Source organism: Fukomys damarensis, unplaced genomic scaffold, assembly GCF_012274545.1.
Source record: "Fukomys damarensis isolate Sample0158 unplaced genomic scaffold, DMR_v1.0_HiC HiC_scaffold_23, whole genome shotgun sequence".
NCBI lineage: Eukaryota > Metazoa > Chordata > Mammalia > Rodentia > Bathyergidae > Fukomys > Fukomys damarensis.
Genome location: NW_022900935.1, coordinates 30,150,963 through 30,175,415, shown reverse-complemented (window position 1 = coordinate 30,175,415; position 24,453 = coordinate 30,150,963). Strand labels below are relative to the sequence as shown.

Sequence of the window (24,453 nt, the reverse complement as noted above, 5' to 3'; positions counted from 1 at the left end):
TTTTTTTTTTTTTTTTTTTTTTTTTCCGGCAGGAGATCTTTATTGTAGTGAGGCAAGCAGGAGGCAGGAAGGCAGAGAGAGAGAGGCAGAGAGAGAGAGAGAGAGGAGGAGGAAGAAGAAGCAGAAGGAGAGTGAGAGTGTCTTTTCTTTTTTATTGTGGCATATTTTCTTGTTCAAAGGTTTTAAATTTTTAATTTGTCAAATTTACCAATCACTGTCATCATTGTTTATGCTTTAAGACAGTCTCCCTTATTTTGATACCATAAAGACATTCATCTATAATTCTAAGTTTAAATTTTCATTTTATAGAGCCGGGGATTTAGCTCAGTGGTGCTGACACCTGTCTCACAAGCTCAAGGTCCTGAGTTCGATCCCCAATATCAAAAAAAGTAAAAATAAATAAAAATAAAACTAAATTTAAAATTTTCATTTTATTGGGCCAGGGATTTAGCTCAGTGTCACTCTGCCTGCCTCGCAAGCCCAAGTCCTGAGTTTGATCCACAGCAAAAAAATTTTTTTTCATTTTATAAACTTAATAACTCTAGAACTTATTTTTTGTGTATAGCATGAGGTACAGTAATATTCTGTTTTCTATATGCATAGCCAATTGACTCAGCTTCACCTACTAAGTGATAGTGTCATATACCTAATTCCTATACACACACTGTTCTATGCTCAGCTTTCTCTTCTCCTATTTCCTTCCCCATACATCAATACTCTACCATAGTTTCATTAAAAATCTTAACCCCTGGCCAGGCGTGGTGGCTCACACCTGTAGTCCCAGCACTCGGGACGCAGAGGCAGGAGGATTGCCACGAGTTCGAAGTCAGCATGAGCTATAGAATGAGTTCAGGGTCAGCCCGAACTACAAAATGAGACCCTGTCTCAAAAACAAACAAACAAACAAACAAGCAAACAAAAAAAGTCTTTAACACCTGGAGTGGCAAGTCCCTCAATTCCCTATTCATTAAAGTCATCTCTCCTTTACCATTTAAATGACTTTCAGAATCAACTTGACAGGTTTTTTTTAATAAGTCTAACTGTGGTTTTGACTTGACTCACACTGTACTTATAATTTAGTAAGAATGTACATATATACATGTGCTTATATATAACCAAGTATGAAAAAGATAGAGCTTTTCCTTTATTCAGATATTTCTTTAGTCTTCTTATGATGTTTTATAATTTTTTCCTTTAAAAGAATGTATTTATATTATAAAATATATTCTTAAGTAACTCAGAGTTCTTATTATTATAAATGTTTTTTGCTATAATTTTTTACTAATTGGTTGTGGGTCACACAGAACATTAGTGGTTTTCACCTACTGAACTCATATCCAAAAATTCTGCTAAAGGTTAATCATACAAATAATTCTGGTGGCCGGGCACAGTGGCACACATATAATCCCAGCATTCTGGGAGGCTGAGGCAGAAGAATCATATCTTCTGAGCAACTTAGCAAGACTCTGTCTCAAAAAAATTTTTTTAAACTTTTTTAAGGGTTAGGTATATAGCTTAGTGTGAAAGCCCTGAGTTCAATCCCCAGTACTACAATAATGTTATTATTTTTCTGTAGATTCTTCTGGATTTTATGTGGGTAATTATATCATCTGCAAATACCAGTAATTTTTCTTCCCCTGTTTTGACACTTTTTATTATACTACCACATTTGCCAGGACTTTTAGTATAGGCTCTATAGACACACACAACATCTGCAAATACTAATTTGAGTTTTCCTTCCAAGACTGTATCTTTTTTCTTTCTTGCATTACAACATTCACTGAGAGTTTCACATAGTAGAATACATATTACTGTAATAATACAGTACATGATACTGTAAGTACATGATACTGTAACTAAGCAGCAAAAGTAGTCTCCTGAATCTTGGTGCTGATTTTAAAGTGAATGTTAATATAGCATCATTATTAAATACCCTGATGTCTTTGCATAATTTTATATTAAGCTTCATAATACAGCTTCATAAAATTGAACAATATTCTCTACTCTTAAAAGTCTCTATTTCTAATCTCAGGAACAGTAGGATGATCTATTAGTAGAAGGTTTGGTAAAATGATATAATGCTCTGGTATTATGTCCTATTTCTTCTTAAGTTAACATTGGTAATTTATACTTGTTTTTTGTTTGTTTTGCGGTACCAGGGATCGAACTTAAGACCTTGTGCTTGTGAGGCAGGAGCAGCGCTTGTGAGGCAGGAGCAGTGCCACTAAGCTAAATCCCTAGTCCTAGAAAATTATGCTTTTGTGTAAGCTTTCAAATTTATTGGCAAAGTTTCTTGTATGAAGTTTGCTAATTCTCATCTCTGCTATACAGCATGTACAGTTCTCTTTTGCTTATTTTTTATCAAGTTTATTTTAGGCATGTTTTATGATCACATGTGTTTTGAGGCAGTGTCTTGCTGTATGGTTTAGGCTGGTCTTGAATTTACTGTGTAGCCCAGGCTGGCCCTGAACTCCCAGCAATCCTCCTGTTACCCCAGCCTCCTGAGTGCTGAGATTATAGGCATGAGCCACCATGCCGAGCTTTCCTTTTCCATTCTTAATATTGTTTATTTGTCCCTTTGCTTTCTTCTCTCAATCTAAAGGTTTATTTCATTACCTTTTCATAGAATCTGTCTCATTTTATTGAGGATTTCTAAAGTTTCTTTTCCTTTTCATTAATGTATTTCATTTGTTGCTTTCTTTAGTGCTTTTATTTTTCTAATTTTTAATGTGATATTCAGTTTACTAATTTTCAATCTCCATTTTATAATACATTCATTAAGATTATGGATCATAATAAAGAAGGACTTCTTTATATGTGGTTTTAACACGTGGTCCCTTCATTATCATTTAGGTTTAAATATTTCACAATTTTCATCATGATTTCTACTTTTGCAAGTGAATTACTTAGAAATATATATGAGTAAGGTGGCTATTACTTTGTTAAGATATCTGTAATTTATTTGCTGTTGCCAAAGAATGTTATCTATGTGATATAGGATCTTTGATATTCTTTTTCCATAGCAATTTTAATTGTTTTCTTAAAATATTTTATATCTGGCATTAGTACAGTTTCTCAGCTCTCCTCTGGTTAGCATTTGCCTGGGTGTTATCTTCCCCTTTACTTAAGTTTTAATTTATAATTAATACAATATTATAAATATTCAGGAAATACAGCACCAATGACATTTGTTTGTTTGGGATGTTGTTTTTATTTTTGTTTTTTGCTTTTAAGATAGGATCTCACTATGTAGTCCAGGATAGCCTTGAACTCACTATGTAGCCCAGACTGACCTTGAACTTGCAGCAAACCTCCTGCCTCAGCTTCCCAAGTGCTGGGATAATAGGCATGTGTCACTATATCTGGCATTAAGTGAACATTTTTAAGGTTATATATTAATCTAAAAATAATACCGTTCTACATCCATTCTAAGATGTCACTTACTATTAGATGTAACCCAACACCAAGATTATGGGGGGGGGTCAGAGTGGATGAAATAAGGCATTAGCATAAATCAGTGCTGCAACTATTAATAATCTGTTATGGTATACCATAACATGGTATACCTGTTCTGTCATGGTATACCTGTCAAGGTATACCTCTTGTGATGCACTAAATCATACCTACCACAACAGATAAATGGAGTATAGGTTAAATATCCATAATCAAAAAATTTAAGGGTCTGGGGATTTGGCTCAGTTGTTCCACCACCTGCCTTGCAAGTGCAAAGTCCTAAGTTCAATCCCCAGTACAAAAAAAAAGGTGTACATAATTTTTAAAAATTTTAATTCAAAACACTCCAAAAACTTTGTGTCAACCTGGTGTCACAAGCAAAAAATTCTATACAAAAATCATGTATAAAATCATCTTCAGGGTTATATGTAATGAAGTGTATATGAAGCACAAGTGAATTCAGGGTTTAGACCTGGGTTCCACCCTCAATATATTTTGTTACACATATGCAAATATTCCAAAATCCAAAAGGGTCCTAAGTATACCAGATAAAAGATATTCAGTCTGTATTCAATGTTACTGTACTGGGTAAAATAGAATTACTTTAAGTCACATGGATTAGGCTTCATAATACATTTACTCATAATATATTTAGCACTAATTAAAATTTTGTTGAAAAAAATTTTTGTTGTATAAAGTTCATCTTACTTTGGTGGCTTCTGAGCCCCTTTAGAATTCAACAGAATTTGAGGTTCATCTATATTAATAGTAATTATTCATTATAATAGTAACCACCATTCATTAAGATCCTACTCACTGGATATTGTGGCATACCCTGTAATCCCAGCAGTTGGGAGGCAGAAGCAGGAAGATCGATGTAAGTTCGAGGCCAACCTGGGCTTCATAGTGAGTTCAAGACCAACCTGAACTACATAGTGAGACTCTGTCTCAAACAAACAAACAAACAAACAAACAAAAGATCCTACCAAGTCCCAAATAATGTTTACATACTTTTAAAAATTTATGAATTTTACATTCAATTTTTTGATCAAATGGTATAATGCTCATTCCAGAGATTAAAATTTTTAAAAAGACTCTGAGCTAACTGGATGAGCCGGCTCCACTCACAGAGCTAATTAAGTATCAGAATTCAGGTCTGAATTTCATTGCATAGATCCCTCTACTCTTGTTTTTGCTTCTACCTCACACTGCCTCTTTACTGTTTCTACTTTTCCATTTTGCAGATAATTCCTGAAAATGTCAGTATTTTCTTTTTAGCTAGACTATTTGGAGGGGACTGGCTTGGGGCAGGTCAGAACTCTGACATCAACCAACATTTATTTCTTCATCAAGGCAAGGGGCGCCACCTAGTGGCACACAGTTTGTAACCAACACAATCTTGGAGAGTTACTAGGAATGGAGGAGGCCTAGTAAATTATGGGCTACACAGTTTTGGAATGGCACAGACTCTAACTGATCCCAGATTTACCATCACTGTGTGACTTTGATAAATTACCAAAAACAGTCTGCCTCAGTTTCATCTGTAAGACGAAAGAACACCATTTCCCTGATAGGACAGTCATGGGAATACAGTGTTTGATATTGCTTCTGCTATGGCTCTCTTCCATTCTCCTCTCATGTAGCCTAAAACCACACGGGTATTTTGCCTTGTTTTGCATAAAATGTATCATAATATTTGCTCCTATGCTGTTTGAGACAACTCCTATATATTTTTTTTTTTTTGGTATGTAAACTACGGTAAAGGCAAGTCTCCAAAATTTGTTCAAAATTCTTATAAACATAGAATTAAAAATAAACTTTTAAAAATTATTTACTAACTATGTGCCAAGCAAATGATACAGTGAATCTGACTTACTATCAAGTAGGGGAAAGAGACAGGTTAACATGATTCCACACAACAAAGTACTTTCTTGTCTGTAAACGACAAACATAAAAAGGCAGAGGAAGGGGGAACACCAAACCTGTTAAAGGAAATCAATCAAGAAGGCTGCACAAAAGAGGTAACTCTTTAAAAGGATGAGTCTAGAAGAGAACATCAGTGGCATAATACAAATCTACCAGAAGCACTGAGGAACAAACATGCACAGAGCCAGGGAACAGGAGCACAGTGTGAGCGGACACAGGAGGGGATGCATAGAGGAGGGGCAGGGCAGCAGTACAGTCAGGGAGAGCTCATGTGGAATCCAGATGACCCATGCGTCATCTATTTCCACAACTGTCGTCACTGCCATCATTATCGTTATCTTCAACTTCACAGCAGTTATCACTTACTGAAGGTGAACTATGTGGCAAGCCCTGTACATTCATAGTTGTTAACTCACATTCTAGCAAATAAAGTTATCATCAGAAATTATGAAATTCATCCAATGTGATAAGGGGAGGAGCTCAGAGAGATTGTGCCCGGATCACTGATTCTTTCTGTACCGGGGATCCTGCACTTGGATGCACAATTCAATCACCAAGAAAATACATTTAAAAATAAAGGTTTTGGGCCAGTGATTTAGCTCCATGGTGTCGGCACCTGCCTTGCATGGGCAAGGTCCTGAGCTCGATCCCCGGTACCACAAAAAAAAAAAAAAAAAGTGCAATAAAAATAAAGGTTTTTAAATCGCGTATGGTGGCACATGTTTCTAATCCCAGCACTCTGGCAGATTAGCAATTTAGCAAGACCTGGTCTCAAAACAACAACAAAAAATAAACAGATAGTTCTAGGATATAGCTCAGTGTCTAAATAAACAAATAAAAGTTCTAGAATAGTACTCTAAAATAGCATGTCTAGATGGTAAGATTTGGGAACGTGTTATTGTAAACTCTCCAGATATTTTCTAAATAGAAAGCCAAACAGCAGTCCAAATAGCAGTCTAATTTTTTTGAAAATATCACAAAGCTTTCTGAAATGTCCAAGCATGCGTGCACATGTGCACACACACATCCCCCACATTACCAACAGGTTATATCTGTATCTGCCAGGCACCTAATCTTCAAAAATTCTTCAAGAAGGGTATTATAATCCACATTTTAAAGCAAACAGGCTCAGAAAGCTTATAAATAGCTTCTCTCTTTTAGTCAACAAGCAAAGGGTAAAAATGGGATTTAAACACAGTTGTCTAGTTCTCAGTTATCCAACGTGGCAGACAGAACTCTGAGAATGACCTTCAATGACTCTTGTCCTTGTATAATCTCTCCCTTGAGTGTGGGTGGAAGCTGAGTGTGATAGCACTGAAATGATTATTTTCAATGCAATGTTACAAAGAGATTATCTAGTGGATCTAACTTAATCTGACCACATAAAGCCTTTTAAAAGCAGAGTGCTTTCTGCAGCTGGCAGCAGAACAGGAAATCAGAGGGATTCAAAGTACTTAGAAGGATTAATGTACCTGGCTGACCTGAAGATAGAGGGGGCACAGGACACTAAGTGCAGCCTCTAGGCATAGACAGCACATCACAAACGACAGTCAGCAGGAAAACAGAAGACAGGTCTTCAGCTACAAAGGTCTCCAGAATTTTTCACCTTCCCAATCCGAAACTCCATACTCCTTAAACAATAACTTCTCATTCCCTGGACACCACCTTTCTGCTTTCTGTCCCTATGAATTTGACACTCTCAGGACCTAATACTGTGTGAGTGGAATCATACAGTATTTGCTTTTTTGTGGCTGGCTTATTTCACTTTGTGTAACTTGCGCAAGGTTCTTCCATGTTGTACTGTAGGTCAGAATTTCCTTCCTGCTCCTTTTCTTTTTCCTCTGGTACCGGGAATTGAACCAAGGACCTTGTACTTGCCAGGTAGGCATGGCACCACCAAGCTAAATCCCTAGCTCCTTCCTATTCCTAAGGCTGAATAACAGTCTGTTATATGCATATAATACATTTTATTTCTTCACTCATCTGTGTATGAACACATAGACTGTTTCCACGCCTTAGCTGTTGTGAATAATGCTGCCATGAACATGGGCATACAAGTACCTGTTCAAATCCCTGCTTCCAATTATTTTACACATATGTAAGTGGATGTTGCTTAAAGCCAATTTGTTGTCTTGAAAATTGGCTAAAAGGAGATAATGAAGCAGTTACCTTACCTATTTGAATTGTGTAAGTATATAACCAAATAATAAATGCCTCCTTATAAAATTATTTCTGGTAAAAATTGAAGTCTATCACCATTTTGCAATTCTCAATGATTTAAAGAATGCGGGTACTGCTGGGCGTGGTGGCGCACGCCTATAATCCCAGCACTCGAGGGGCTGAGGCAGGAGGATCTCTGTGAGTTCGAGACCAACCTGGGCTACATAGTGAGTTCCAGGTCAGTCTCAACTACATAGTGAAACCCTGTCTCAAAAAACCAAAACACCAAAAATTTTGCCAAATGGATCAAATCTGAGGCTGATCCAGACTGGATGCAGCTGCTAATTTTCAGCAAAAACAGAGGATAGAAAAACACGCTGAATATACTAGCATATAATCAGTAAATCTACATTATACAAACTCTTACAGGTCAACTTCTTCAACTGGGTCTTACTTCTTCAACAGATAAATTACAAACAAAAGACATTAAATTTTTAACCATTTACGAGTCCAATTATTTAAGTACAGGATAACCAAAACACTGCATGTTTTTGTTAATTCTTATAAAATAATAAACAGGAAATATAAAAACGATAATTTATCAAATCTAAAGAATTCACTGGTTGAAAGGACACCTGCCAGAGCAATGCATGGGAGAATCAGTATATAAACAACTGTGCTGCCCAAGTGATGCCCAGGGTAAACTGTTAAGTAAATATGTACATATGTATGCATGTATTTGATACCAGAATTGAACTCAGGGCCTCGTGCTTGCCAGGCAGTGGTAGGCTGCTGAGCTACATCCCTGGACCAACTGTTAAGTATTTAAAAAGAGACTAAACTAAGCCAGGTGTGGTGGTGCATGCCTGTAATCCCAGCACTCGGGAGGTTGAGGCAGGAGGATCACTGTGAGTTCGAGACCAGCCTGGGCTACATAGTGAATTCCAGGTCAATCTCAACTATATAGTGAGACCCTGTCTCAAACAACAACAACAACAACAACAAAAACAACAACAACAACAACAACAACAACAACAACAATAACAACAAAGACAAAACTATAAAATTTAGGGATGCACACTTGGGTGATAAAATTATAAAGAAATGACAGAAGTGATTACTTTAGAAGACAGGTAGGGGGCATAATTTGTGGCACATGGAGAGACTACAGAGGGCAGCTGGCAAAATTTTATTTCTTAACCTTAGTAGTAGTTAAAAGGGGTAGTAATTAATCAAACTATATTTATAAACCAAAACCCAAACCAAACAAAACCAGTACACTAACGAGACAGAGGCTCCAATCCAGACTAAGTAAACTTAAATGCTGTCTCAAAACAGCTCTGTCAATCTCAATACTGAGTCTACTGAAAGCCAAAAACAGCAGTTAATACCAGACAGAGTGGTGACTGAGGTCAAGAGCAAATGCTTAGAAAAGCAATTAGATCAAGCAGACAAAAGAAAAACCAAAGGAAAATTTAAAAATAAAAAAGTACAACACAGTACATTGATTTTTTTAAAGTCTTTGTTATATTATATATACACCATCTGCACAAAACAGGCCTGTCTCATTTCCATCCTGCAAATCTGCCATACTTAATCCTATCTCAGTGCTAGAATCTTTCCATGGTAACCTATTTCTTAGAGTTATCCCCAGTTCCACCACGGACTGCTAATAAAGGCATTGTGTTCACCAAATATATTTATATCTTCAAAGTAACAATGTAGGGGCCATGGGTTTAGCTCAGTGGTTCCATTGCCTGCCTTCCAAGCACAAGATCCCAAGTTCAATCCCCACTACCACTACCAACTACAACAAAAAAAGTAATGTACTCTGAATTGGGTTGGGAGGGCAACAAGATCTTAAAAAAGAAAGGTCTGTTAGAACCTGATTAACCTAGCTGTGATAGGAGCAGAACCTTCTTTAGATATAGTGGCCTATGAGAAACTGTTTCCCCGGCCCTGTTCTCTTTCTTGCCTTTAACTAATGTATTTCAACTGTGGTAGAAATTGAATGAACAATGAAAAGCTGCATGAAGTTATAGGCCTGCATCATCCAATAAGGTAACAGCTAACCACAAGTGGCTACTGAGCTCTTCCCATGAATGCAGCTAGTCTGGATTGAGCTATACCCTTAGAATGGAAGATAACACTGCACTCTGAAGACTTGGTATGAAAAAACAAAAGAAAAATATTAGTCATTTTGTATTGATTACATGTTAAAACAACAGTTTGGTGTCTTTTTTGTTTTTTGTTTTTGTTTTTTGGGGCAGGGTCTCACTATGTAGTTGAGACTGACCTGGAACTCACTATGTAGCCCAGGCTGGCCTGGAACTCACAGTGATCCTCCTGCCTCAGCCTCCCAAGTGCTGGGATCATAGGTGTATGCCACCACACCTGACTAAAACAACAGTTTGGATACAGCAGCCAGAATAAAGTATTGTCTATTTATTTTTATTTTTTCTTGTGGTAGGGATCAAACCCAGGGCCTTGTACATCAAGGGCAGTGGTGGTGAAACTGTGGCACAAGTGCCACAGTGGGCTGTGTGTGACACTGAAAGCTCCAAAAGGTTCACCATCACCACCCTAGGGCAACTGTTCTACTATCAAGCTACATTCCCAGCCTTTCTTTTTATTTCTTAAATGTGGCTACCAAGAAAATGTATATGTGGGTGAAATCCAGCTCTGCTACACAGCACTGGTATAAATAGATCGATAGATAGATGGATTTTTTTTCTTCTATTGCCCTACCACCAATACTACAACTCACTTTTTTCCAAGCCCTCATCCCTTGTCTCTAAAACAGGTTAAAAAACAATCATGTGAACCTCAACAAAGCTCCTGTTCCTTTAATTAAAAAAAATCTGTTGGTGCTTTTAGTCATGAATACAACATTAAGTCATGTTGATCCTTTCTGCTTCCACTGCTACACCATGAACTCTTTCTCCTTGTGATGCCCATCTGCTATGCCACCCTGCCTTGGAGCCAATCGACTACGGATTGAAACCTTTACAAACTGTGATCCCCAATAAACCCTTCCTCCTTAGGAAAAACAAACAAACAAACAGTAAGTCATAGACCAAAATAAATTAAGTTCTGATCGCTGACTAGCAGATACTTAGAGGAAGTCACATTTCCTCTTTAAAACTTAGTTCCTTATCCCAACACTTAAATAAGGAAGCTATATAAATACAAAATTTCCTGATTTCATCAAAATAACACTTTTTTCTATCAAAATCATTTTCATAAAAATGAATACTCACTCTGAGTCTAACACATCCTCTGCGAGAGCCTCTCATCATTTTGTCTTTGGACTAAAAGAAAAGCAAAACATTCAATGAATAAAAAATGAACAGACAAATTAACTGTTTTTAGAAGTATCTGGGAACAAAAAAAACAAGATTTACAGTTTTATCTATCCATCCCTTCTCCCTCTCGCCTTCCCAGAAGAAATCATTTATTGATAGGGGAGTTACCAGATTTTAAATAAAAACAGCAATATAGTCTATACAAATAACCTAATCAGAAAACCTTATACATACCTTTAATACAACAGATGTTACATTGTAATTTTTACTCTGCCCATTGTTTTTCCTGTCTTAGTGAGTCAGCAGGCTAAGAAGCAGTGTTTAAGAATCACTGCCAGATGATCCCAACAAATACAGATAGCCACACTTTGAGAAATAATGCTCTAGCTGTACCTAATTGCAATTCTCCAAATGTGTAACATTTTTTGCCTCTGTAACTTCCAGTGTTCTTCAGCCTGGAATGGCCTTGACCCAGATTCTGCCTTACAATACTTTCACTCATCAAGCACCACAACTCTGCCTGATTTGGATTCCCATCCCAGATCACAATCTCCTGTTTCCTTTTGGTGACTCGTCCTCACCCAGTGGCACATTCCTTAGAGGACAAGAATTATTTCTTGACTTCTCTTATGCTTCAGAACAATGTCAGGCACACATTAGGTACTTCTTGGTGGTACTGGGGACTGCATCTGAGGCGGGTGGTGACGCCACTGAGCTAAATCCTGGCTCAAAAAAAAACACTTCTTGATGAAAGGCTGCTTATCACGTATGTCTCCCTCACCAAGCAAAGGCTGTTAGGCACCACAAGCACTGTGCTGACATACAGTAAATATCCTTAAAACTGAACTGGTTGTGTACAATAAAAGTAAAATGTCAAGTAACCAAGTTTATCAATTATTTAATTCTTGAACTGGTACTTTTCTGTATTCCACCTATGTGAGAAGCAAAACAAGCTGTTATCATGTTTCACATTTACTTGTCCTACTTGCAACTACAGATGCCCTGCACATCTAAACTCCTCATTTATAGGAATTCATGCTCAGAAGTGATTATTAAGGTACCAAAGAGGATCTTTGATCCTACTTACAAATACAAAAAGAACTTACACATTTTAGAAAAAAAATTCTCAGTACCAAGGAAGATTAAAAAGCATTCCTTAGTAATACATCACAGTTAGCAAAAGTATAGTTAATATTCTGTAAGCAATTAATAGCCCTTTTATTATACTCCATGCTTGCCTTCCCTCCAAAAGTATAAAGACAACATTTAAAACTAATAATTTGATTAGAAAATACCTGATGAGGTTAGACCACAAGTAAACTCAAACACTTAAACAGCCAGTGTATTCATCTTTGATCCTTTTTCATCATGAAACAATTGTTTTGGCGGTGGGGGGGGGGGGGGGGGGTCCAGGGATCAAACTCTGGACTTTGCACTTGCGAGGGAGGCAGTGGCACCACTGGGCTAAATCCCCAGACCCATCCTGAAACAATTTTAAAAACAAAATCATAATATGCAGAAATAGAACCACACAAGACCCAGTGGATGGTACCACTACTGGGTTATGAATTTTCAAATACTGAAAGAGTAGTGCATGGTAACATGGGGATCGCGCATTTGACTTGGGAGGTTGAGACAGAGCCTCCTGGTGACACCCTGTCTCAAAACAATAAAGAGCTGAATATGTAGCTCAGCACTCCTCAAGTTCAATTTCCAGTACACCAAAAACAAGAATACAAAGAGACAATCAAAAATAATAAAAACAAATGTACCTAGGCAGTAAGCAGGCAAATCAAGAATATAAAACAAGTATCAGGGATGTAGCTCAGTGGTACACTGCCTGCCTCACAAGAAAAAGGTCCTGAGTTCGATTCCCAGTACTGGGGGTAAAAAAAAGAATATAAAGCATTTTAAAAGGAACTAAGATTTCTGCAATGTGTAAATAAACAAGACTAGCATCTAAACAATTCTAACACAGATGAAAAATAAGTGTTACATGAACACAAGCACAAAGTGCTGTAAACTCCAGGAGGTTCCAGAGATTTGAAGTTTCAACATGGGGCTTAAAGGAAAAGAGAAAGCTGGTAAAAGGGAAGGCGGGGGGCATTCCAGGCCAAGGGCTGCAAAAAATTTTACCTTCCTATTCATAAGAGAACAGACTTATAGATCAGAATACAGAGGACAGAGAAAAACACAGCGCTCAGGCTAAAAAGATTTCAGGGCCAAGATAGGAAAGGGTTTGAAAAAATATATTGAGTAATTTTTAAAATTTAGCTTTATTCAAGAGTTAATGGAAAGCTGCTGTAGATTTATGAGGAGCAGGCAGCAAAAAAATCTCTTCAAGGTATGTTTTAGGAAAATAATACGTTAAATACAAGAACCTTGATAAAATGATAATGGCAACATTAATGTTAACAACAGCAGCAGCAACAACAGATTTACTCACTGATGCCTTCTATATGACAGGGACTTCATAAACAATAAGGCTGATAAGTCCCTGCATAGTAAGAATTCTATATATATTTAAATGAAAGTAACATTAAGGAACCACTTAACCAATTACACATATAAAATATAGCAGTTTGACAGGCACATAAAATTTGTAATAGCTGACTTACAAATAACTGTCCCAGGGAGGGTCCAGTGTTTAGCTCAATGGTTCCGCTGCCTGCCTTGCAAGTGCAAGGTCCTGAGTTCGATCCCTGTTACCAAAAAACAACTGTCCCAGACCATATATCTACTCTAATAGACTTGAATTTTCCTCTTCCACAATGGCACAAGGTCTGCTCCCTACTCAGGTCTAATCAGGGGCTAAAGGGAAGCTAGTGACCATGTCTCCCAGATACAGAAAGGGTGGAAGAGTTGGTTATCTGACCAAGTGGGCTAATCACAGGCCCTAGGACCTCCACAGGGCAGGACAGGGTTTCTTCCCAGGAGTTTATCCAGTGGGGCCAAAGCAAGAGCTCCCACTCTACCTGCTCTTGAAGCTGTAAAATATGGATGCCACATCAGCAAGATGATAGCGTGCCTTGAATGTGAGAAAGCAACAAGTAATGCCCAATAGAGAAAGAAGCAGAGAGGTGAAGAGCAAAGTCCTAGCTGCAGATGATCTCTGGCTATACTTGGTCTAAAGCTTAGCCTGCCTGAGCCAGTGCCATTCACCAAATGCTACTAGGTTCTTTTTGGGGAATCTTAGTACCTTCTGATGATGAGACAAAGGTAGCTGACGTAACCCTATCTGCCAATATTCCTACCAAGTGTTATCTTGAGAATGTTCTGAAACCTGCTAAGGTACTTTTTTAGGAAACCGGCACAAATATTATCTATTACTTGAATGAGGTCCCTCTCTCTGACTGTAGCTACGAGACCCAGTACTTCATGAAATAATCATTCTAAAATGAATGCTCCAGTCTTCTCAGCCACGTGAGAAAATGTGATCCCTCATGAAGTACAAAGGTGCAGCACTGATTGCTCCACTTCTTAGGAGCTTCCGGACTGGCAAAGGCTTTTTCTAATCAAAAATCAGATCAAGGAATAAAATCAAAAGAAAAATCAGAAAATAATTGAGATGAATGAAAATGAAAACACAATATATAAATCCTGTAAGATACTGTTGAAACCAATTGGACAAAAATGTATAACTGTAAATGTCTACAACAGAAAGGTCTTAAATCAATAATCTACCCTTTCACCTTAAAAAAACAGTAGTACAGCTAAACCTAAAGCAAGTGGAACAGGAACAGAAGGACAAGATCTGAACAGAAATCAGTGGAATTAAAAAGCAGAAAAACAGAAGAATCAATGAAACCAAAGCTTATCAAAGTTTCCTTATAGAAATCGACAAAATTAACAAACCTTTTGCTAGACTGACCAACGAAAAAGAGAAAGAACTCAAAGTACTAAAATCAGCAATTAAAGCAGACATTAAAGAGTCTTGAAGAATTAAAGCATACAATGAACAAAAGTTTAGATAACTTAGATGAACCAGTCAAGTTCTAAAACACGATACTGTAGAGCCCATTCCCACTCTATTTTTATTCTAAAGTAAAAGATGGAAAGCTATCTGCAAAAACCTACCCAGATTACCTGCTGACTTTCTGAAACAAGCTGACTAAGGTTCCAGAAAATGACCAAGGTCAAGACATTAAGCAACAAGATACAAGATTAGGACATGGTCTCCCTGTTGATTGCAACACTGCTATCTAATTAACACAAAAGCCCCTAAAAGCTAACCTTCTCCCAACCCCAGGTGTGGCCCTCTCTAGGAATTTGCCAGCATTGGAGTACAGCATTTAATAAATCTTCTCTTTCTCTGTTCTGGTCTTGGTTAAATCCTTTACCACTTGCATCACCAGCCCAACATGTCCATTTGCAGAGGCAGATATAAATTGTCAAAACTGACTAAAATAACATGACTTAGCATAATTGTTTTCTGTTTTTTGGCCTGTTAGTCTGGCTGTTAATCTGTATTTATGACAACTTGATAAGGACTTCTAAAATAAATAAATGATCTGATGCTGGCAAAAAACATTTTTTTAAGGGAAGCAGAGGAAAAGAGGTGGGGGAAAAAAAGAACTAAGATGTGTTATGCACGTGTCAATTCCCTACAACAAATGTTACTTGGATCTCCTGGCTACACCAAAATGTTATCAGGCAGCCCTTTCTAAAAGTGACTCGTAAATAAATGTTGCCAGGTTCTAAGTTGCTTGCCTCTCCTTCTGGAGCTGGATTCTAGGTTATTCTTCATCGTAAACAAAGAATCGAAAAAAACAAGCAAAAAACAGAGGCAAAGTTAAAAAAAAAAAAAAAAGTAAAAGTGAACAGTGAGACAGCAGAGTGAGCTTGGGCCGAATAAAAAAGGGACGAGCAAGATAAAAGAACACCTTGGAGAAAGGAGGGTGGGCTATTGTGAGGAAAGCCACAATAGCAAACTCTTCTTGGCCTCTGTATCCTTTTATACTGTCAAAATCTCTAAAATGTACCAATAAACTCAATTAAAGCTGAAGAAAAAAAAAAAAAGAAATCTCAAGGAAACCCTGGAGAACTTCCACATACGGGTACTGAGAGGTGGCGCTGAGATCCCACATCTGAGGCTAATGTCAAGTCTGGACCATCCTACTGAAAACCTGCTCAAATTCTCCTGAGAAGTCTACGTGCAGGAGAGCTCTGGGATGTTCTGTGCATGTGTTCTGGGATCTTTGTAATCAACAGGTCTCAATTATGTACTGCAAACATATACTAATAAAAATATTTTAAAAGCTGACTAAAAGATATAGATACAGGTATAGGTATAGAAAAAGTACATAAAAAGATTGGGGGAAAAAAGCAAAAACGGAGAAAAGCTCAGACCCAGATGGGTTTACTAGTGAATTCCATCAAATGTTTAAGAATTAACAATCCTTCACTAATTCTTCCAAACTATGGAAGAAGTAGGTATGGTTCCCAATGTCTTCTATAAAGTCAGTACTATTAAAAAACAAAAGGAAAGACATCACAAGAAAAAAAACATTATCTACATGAATGTAGTTATAAAATCCTCAACAAACTGGTAGCAAACCAAGTCCAGCAACATATAAAAATGAATATGCACCATGGCCAAGTGGATCTATCCCCCAAACAGAAGACTGGATCAATATGTAAAAGTCAGCAATATAACACTCCATTTTAATAAAGTAAAAAACAAATATCACATGATTATCTCAAAAGATAGAAAAACATTTGTCAAAATCAAGTACTCTTTCATGATAAAACCACTCAACAAATCAGGAATAGAAGGAAAACTTCTTTGACCTGTGAAGAGCTACTCTGAAAAAACCAAACCATCATATTCAGTGATAAGATACTAAAAGTTCAATGGTAAAGTACTAAAAGTTTTATGCCTAAGAGCAGAAACAAGAGAGCCACACCTACCCAACACTGTCAAGGAAATTAAGCAAAAGAAATAAAGGGCGGGGAATTTAGCTCAGTGGTTCTGCTGACTGCCTCGCAAGTCCAAGGACCTGAGTTCCATCCCCAGTACAAAAATAAAATAAAATAAAATGCATCCATATTAGAAAGGAAGAACTAAAACCATATATTTGCATATTACATGATCTTAGATACAGAAAACCTTATGGAATATACACAGAAAATTATTAGAGCTGATAAATGAGTTCATCAAGGTTTCATAAGATCAATATACACATAAGACTGGGGTTTAGCTCAGTGGTATACTGCTTGCCTACCATATTCTAGCCTGTAGGTTCAATCCTCAGCAAGATCAATACACACATACATACACTCCAAAAAATTGATGATATTTGTATATTCTTGGAACAGCAATCTGAAAACGAAGAAAGCAATTCCATTTACTATACCACAAAAAAAGTAACAAGTTCAACAAAAGTATAAGATTTGTACACTGAAAACTACAAAACATTACTGAAAAAAGGCCTAAAAAAGTGAAAATACACCCCATATTCATAGATTACAACACTTCATTTTATGATGGCAATACTACCTACCACTGTGGGACCACTACCCTTAAATCTGCCTGAATTTGGGCAACATCCCAGGGCCACTCATCCTTTTATTATCCTAAGAGAAGCAGAATTAAGGATAACAAAGACCCAGGAAATTTCTAAAGGGCCAGGCCAGAGTACGTGCTTGTTAGATATAGGAGTTTCAAATAAGTCACACATGTGTAAATATCGAATAGTTTCTCTGGTGTGAATAAACTGTAATAGTATATAAGATCCTAATAAGATAACTGACATTGTGAAATGGGAAGAAAAGGACTAAAAGTGTAGGGAAAGTGGGAAGAGTAGGGGAAAGGTAATAAGGGAAAAAATATGAAAAAATGGAAATAAAGTGTTTGTAAATGGGGAGGGGAGGAAAGGGGTGAAGAGAGGGCAGGGACAAGGGGAAAAAATGAGAACCAAGATCACCTGTCATGTAATGGTACAGTATCTCAATAATAAATGTAACTGTGCTGTATACCTAAAATGTACCAATAAACTCAATAAAAGAAGAAAAAGATATAGTAGTTTGACCTACTCAAAATTCATTAACAGTTCATACATAGGGTCTGCGTGTCATGCATGTTATTATAACAGAGTGAATTATGGGAAAGTCATGCACACTAGATATCCTTGAGATGACTCAGTACCTTGTCAATCATATCCAGAGAGATCCAATGAGAGAAGCCCCAGGTGGGAAGCACATCTTTTAAATCCAAAAACTTCACTTACTTACTTCCTATTCTCCCCACCCCCTCTGGCACCACTTCTTTCCCCATTTGTACCACCTTTTTGTTTCTACAGCACAGACTCACTCTCTCTGACACACCTCCCCTGCTAACTTCAATAAATGTAGCTGCTTTTTCTTTCTCCACCAGGTGTATACTTGCAACTCATTGTTCAGTGTATACAAGAATCTGGAATCTGTCTCTTGGAAACCCATCACACACTTTATCATATTCAACATAATCCCTATCAAAATCTAACTACCTTTTAGGTCTGGGGGTTTAGCTCAGTGGTTCCGCCTACCTGCCTTGCAAGTGCAAGGACCCAAGTTCGATCTCCAGTACCAAAAACAAAACAAAACAAAAAAAGAAAAAGGAAAACTAAGAAACAAAATCTAACTCCCTTTTTAAAAAAAGAAATTAACAAGCTGATCCTAAAATTCAGTGGAAATGCAAGAAATTCAAAATAGTAAAAAAAAATTATTTTAGTAAGAATTAAATTAAAGGACTTAGACATCCCAATTCCAAAAATTAATACAAAGCCACAGTGATAGAGACAGTATAGTATTGATATAAGGATTGTATTATGGCTTGTATCTATATGTTCTCCTAAAGCCTTATGTGGTCATAGGTGGGACTTTTCAGAGGAGGCTGTGTGATACTGGGATTAAGGATGTGATGCTGAGATTAAGGATGCCCCACCCTAGGTGTGGGTGGCACCAATCAACAGGTTTACAGTCTGGTTAAAATATAAATGGACAAGAAGGTTGTTGTTGCTTGCTGCTTTCCACCTGCCCTGCTTTGCCATGAACTATTTCTCCTTTGTGATTCCCCTCTGCCATGCCACCCTGCCTGGAGCAGGGCAACTATAAACTAAAACTTCTGCAAACTGTGAGCCGAATAAACCGTTCCTCATTTAACTTTGGGTGTTGGGTATTTTGTCTCAGCAATGAGAAAAGTAACTAAGACAGATATAGATATATAGATGTAATATTTATGGCTAGATAGACGAATAGAATAGAATTAGAAGTCTAGAAATAAACTGATATATTTACGGGAAATTTATTTTTCACAAGAATACCAAAACTATCCAATGGGGGAAGAACAATTTTTCCAACAAGTGGTGTTGAGAAAAATGGACACACCCACTGTAAAAGAATGAAGTCAGCCACTGCCCAATGCCACCTAAAAAATTATTTTAACATAGATCAAACAGCTAAATTTAAAGACTAAAACTATTGAACTCTTAGGAGAAAAAATAAGTGTACATCTTTTGTCCTTGGATTTTGTTAGCTATGACATGAAAAACACAAGCAACAACAACAACAAAAAACTGGATATCATTATAATTAAAATATTTGTGCTTCAAAGAACATTAGCATAAAAGTCAAAATACAAATCATGTAAGAAAATATTTGCAAGTCATGTATCTGTGATGGATCTAATATCTAGAATAAAGAACTCGTACAACCAACAACAAAAAAAAGGGCAACTAATCCAATTTTTAAATGGTCATAAGATTTAAATAGATATTTCACCTAAGAAAATCAAATTTAAGGAAAAAGAAAAAAATTAACAAAATAATTTTGGCTGGTGGTAAGAAGAATATAAAGCAGTATGACTGCCTTAGTCCAGAGATGGCAAACCTTTTAGAGCTTTCAATGATACAAACAGCCCCCTGCAGCATGTGAGCCATAAGTTTGCCACCACTGCCTTAGTCCATTTTGTGTTACTATAACAAAATACCTTAAATTGGTAAATTATAGTGAACAGAGACTTATTTCCTCACAATTCTAGAAAGCAGGAAGTCCAAAGTCAAGGAACTGGCACGTGGTAAAGCCCTTCTTGTTAAGTGGATGACAAAGAGGTACCCTACTTGGCAAAGGGTAAAGAAGGCAAATCCACTCTTGCAAGCCCTCTTTAGAACAGCATTTCTCTTCTCATTAGGCCTCAAATCCCAACACAGTTACACTGGGGATTAAGTTTCCAAGATGTGAGTTCAGAGGACATGTTCAAACCACAGCAGTAATTATCAGAAAGTTATCTTGGGGGAAAGGGTTCTACTTTAACCTAAGAGGCTTGAGAAAACTCTAAGAAGTTAGTATCTGAGCTGAGATTTGAATCAGAGAATGCAGCCACGTGAAGGATCTGGGGGGAAAGTCCAAGGCAGAAGAGATAATTCATTAGTAGACTTGCTTTGGCATTCACAGTAAGGGCTACTGAAATCTTCTCCACTCTTCACCATACATGCTCCCTTACACATCTCTATTTGGCCTTCTCCTAGCCATTTCAAAGTCAACATGCCTCCACTAACTTATGACCATGTCTCTTCCTTCCAATCAAGGTTCCCTCATTTCCATCTCCTAAAAAAAACTCCACCCTTCCATTTAACCCCATCGATATTACCACCATCCAACCCAGACTTGCACAGTCCATCACCTATAATGCATTACCATGAAAGTCTTCTCCAGTCTTTTTCCACAGTAGCCAGAGGAGCCTTTTCAAACATAAATCTGATCAGTTTACTTCTTTGATTTAAAAACTATACAAATGAGCAAAACACCCTCGATGGCTCTACAGTGCTCTTAAGATAAATTCAAATTTCTTAGCAGGGCATGGCAGCATATGTCTGTAACAGCACTTGGGAGACTAAGACAGGAGGATCATTGTGAGTTTGAGGCCAGTGTGGGCGACATAGTGGGACCCTGTCTAAAAAACAAACAAACAAAAAAAAAACTACCTTTCTTAATTTACTTCTACAAAGACTGGTTGGCCTGGTTCTAGCCTACCTCAAAAGTTTCCCTCAAAACTGGAGTGGTGGCCAAGCCCAGAATACAAGCACTCTTAAGAGCCTGATGCAGGAGGATCACAAATTCTGATTTCTTATTTCCCAGAGAATTAAAAAAAACAAAATATTGTAGGTCCCAAGGTGCCAAGAAAAGGGATACAGCTATCGTTTTATGTATTTGATGTCAAGAGATGAAGCCACAGAACTTGATCTCTAGATTGTAAACAGAGAGACAAAAGTATTACAAAATCTCTGATCCAGAGTATTTGTGTGCACCTTTGGGTATTAAATTAATAAAAATGAATAACTTTGGGGCCGGGGATTTAGCTCAGTGGCACTGCACCTGCCTCGCAAGTACAAAGTCCTAAATTCAATCCCTGGCACAAAAAATAATAATAATAGTATTAAAAACCTGCCAAGTACTTAAACTACAATTAAACAATTCTGAAATTGCTAATATTCATTATTCCTGCCAGCCTATAAATTTTAGAATAATATCTACTATGTAGTAGATACTCAAAAATACTTGTTCAATGAATGAATGCTAGGAAAGATATGCATAGGTGCCGATAACCATTTGAAATTTCAGTAAATGTAGCCTATAATTTCACAGAGCATGTCTAAACAGTTAGTGATCTGAAGCTTCAGTTATCATTTTAATTATGTTGGTGAAAAATCTAAAACTGAGATGCTATTCATTTCAACCTCCCAAGGACAAATTAAAATTCACAGTTTTAGGTCTGTTACTAAGTCTGTTAAGCCTGTCTCAATTTTTACTATATCTTCATATCTACTAGATACTCATCTTTCAAAAAGTCAATAAACTCCTTCTACCACAGAAACCTCTAAGGAATGCTGTTTCTAACCATTCTAACCAATACTGCAAAAGCAGCTCTAGGCAGCACTTTCAGGCATCTAGAGTCTCTTAGGTGTACTGCCAATGTGAAAATCAATTCATTCTGCAGATCTAAATAGACATTTACTGTGACATTGACTGCTGCTCCTAGGAAGCCAAAGGACAGAGCCTGACCCCCAACTGTTTGATAACATAACAGTTCCCTGACAATAAGCACATGCATAATTCCCTGATAAGAATTAACTTAGGATGGGGTTAAGCAACCAAAAGCAGCTTTTTGCTGATTGTAAAATAAAGGACCTTGTAAATGAATAAAATCAGAAACAATTATCCTTTTCCTATGGCAATAAAGCCTATCAGAATTTACTTTCTAAAATTAATTTCACAAACTATTTCAGAAAATGCTTTTCCAAGGCTCACTAAATGTAAGGGACACAAGTATTTGCAGGGATACATACTGAAATGGACCAAATGTTTACATCTCTCCAAAATTCATATGCTGAAATCCCAACTTCCCCAGTGATTATATCAGTTCCTCTGGGAGGTGGTTAAATCAGACAAGCAGAGCCCTTGGGAATGGGATTAATGACTTTATAAGAGGCCCCCAGAAAGCAGGCGTGGTAGCACATACCTACAATCCTAGCACTCTAGAAAACTGAGGCAAGAGATCACAAGTTTCAGCCCTGCCTGGGAAACAAGAACCTATCTCAGAAAACAAAAAATAAACCAATCTGACCCCCCCCCAGAATGTCCCCCCTCCAGCTGTTCATTTTGGGTGGGGTCCTTTCCTATTTTTCTTACTCTCCTTTGTTAAGGGCCAGCCTGATCTTTGTCAACTCCTCAAGCTAAAGTCCCTTATCATTTTATCTTACTGTCTAATTACAGGTTTTTTTCTGTAAACTTGTAGCTTGCATAATCATTATGCACTATAAACATGTACTAATAAAAAATTTGGGGGGGCTGGGGATTTAGCTCAGTAATTCTGCCACCTGCCTTGCAAGTGCAAGGGCCCGAGTTCAATCCCTGGTACCCACCCTCCAAAAAAATCTTTTAAAGAAGTTTTTAATAAGTAAAAAAAAATTCATGCTTTGGTTTTAATTTCCTTTATTACTAAAAAGCAAGGATGAAGTTGGGCATGATGATGTAAGCCTGTAATCTCAGCACTCAGGAGGATCACCACGAGTTAGAGACCAGCTTGGGCTACACAGTGAGTTCAAGGCCAGCCTGAACTACATAGTAAGACCCTGTCTCAAACCACCCCCCACCAAAAAAGAAGTTCTCGACTGAGGGGCAATGTGGTATGCCACTTTCTGGGACTCCACCTGGATACCCACCAGGAACTTTTCCCTTTCTTATATTCCCAATAAACACTTCCCTTTTAACACCTTATCAAGCAGTTTGTCCCACTGGTGCTACAAATGGATTAATCACTTCTATCAGTCTTTTTACTAATAAAATAAAAGTCTATAAATTTGTAATAAAAAGTCTATAAATAGATCAAATCTAGTTAGTTGCTTGAATGTGAATAGTAACTGTCCAAATATAAATATTATTCATGGCAATTTTTAAATTATTACAATAGTCAACATATTTATGTCATTAAATTCAAAGAAATTTGTTTATATTTGTTAGTTTAAGACATTTTACACTTAAAGGCAGTGATTTGTGTAGTATGCAATATATCATGTTTGGCTTTTTTGTAGCCACAGCAGTGCCCATGTTTTCAGATAATTTTCAGTAACATTCTCCATATTGCTTGCGTGTATTTCTTGCAGATCCTAAACGAGCTTCTATAAAGTGTTTTTTAGTACTTTACACCCACAGCATTTCTTCACAGGTTAATATTTTGTCAATAATTATCTAAATTTTAACATGGAAATATTTTAAGTACCCCATTGCAGTATATATAATATGCATTTACAACTGCAGTATTATAAATTAGCTGTATAATTTTTATACCATTTTAATGTTTTCCTTGAGGAACTGTAATATGATGACATCTGGTCTGCTAAATCAACAACTTTCTTTACATTATGTAACCAAAGACACCCTGAGAAGTGGTTCAAGCTGCCCAATGGGATGCTCTATCCAGTAATAGCGAACCTTTTAGAGTCTTCAATAACAAATAGCCCACTGAAGCACACATGCCATACGTTCACCACCTGTCAGCAGGCAGGGAGACATAAGAATTACGTCCCCAAAGTGAACATGTTAATGTCCTTTCTGTCCTGATTTCATTCTTCAACTTTGCAAGACAAGGAGCTCAGTTTGTACAATGACAGCTGTTTCAAAGGTCTGGCCAGATCTATGTCAGATCCTCAAGCTGAAGTCCTTTACCATTTTCTCTTACTTTCTAATTAAAGTTTTTTTCTGTTTAAAAAAAGGAAAAATCAAGGGCTGGGGATGTAGTTCAGGGTAAAAGCCCTGGGTGTAACACCCAGTGTAGGGGGATTTAAAAAAAAAAAAAATAGAGGCACCACAGAGCACGTTCTAACCTTTTTAGCATGTAAACCTAACCTTTCTATACAGCCAGAAGGCACCATCCCTGAACCAGAATTTTATTTTTAAATAAAGCTTCTGAGTCAGGCATGGTGGCTACACCCATAATCCCAGCACTTGGAAGGCTGAGGCAAGAGGGTTATAAATTTGAGGTCAGCCTGAGCTACATAATGAATTCAAAGCCAGGTTGCACTACAAAGTGAGAGAGACCCTGTTACCCTCAACCAAAAAAAAAAAAAAAAAA

General features: G+C 37.2%; 1 protein-coding gene across 7 annotated transcripts in view; it reads right to left on the bottom strand.

The window, feature by feature from the left end:
• The window catches only part of Osbpl9 (oxysterol binding protein like 9), a 142,007-nt gene that overhangs the window by 92,030 nt on the left and 25,524 nt on the right, over positions 1-24,453 (bottom strand). For 5 of the 7 annotated variants that reach the window (XM_033767555.1, XM_033767557.1, XM_033767556.1 and 2 more), the window contains exon 2: positions 10,800-10,850. The exons of the other annotated variants lie outside the window; for them this stretch is intronic. In XM_033767555.1, the coding sequence (XP_033623446.1) occupies positions 10,800-10,850 (51 nt within the window). The remainder of the gene's footprint in view (positions 1-10,799; positions 10,851-24,453) is intronic. 7 annotated transcript variants of the gene reach the window in all.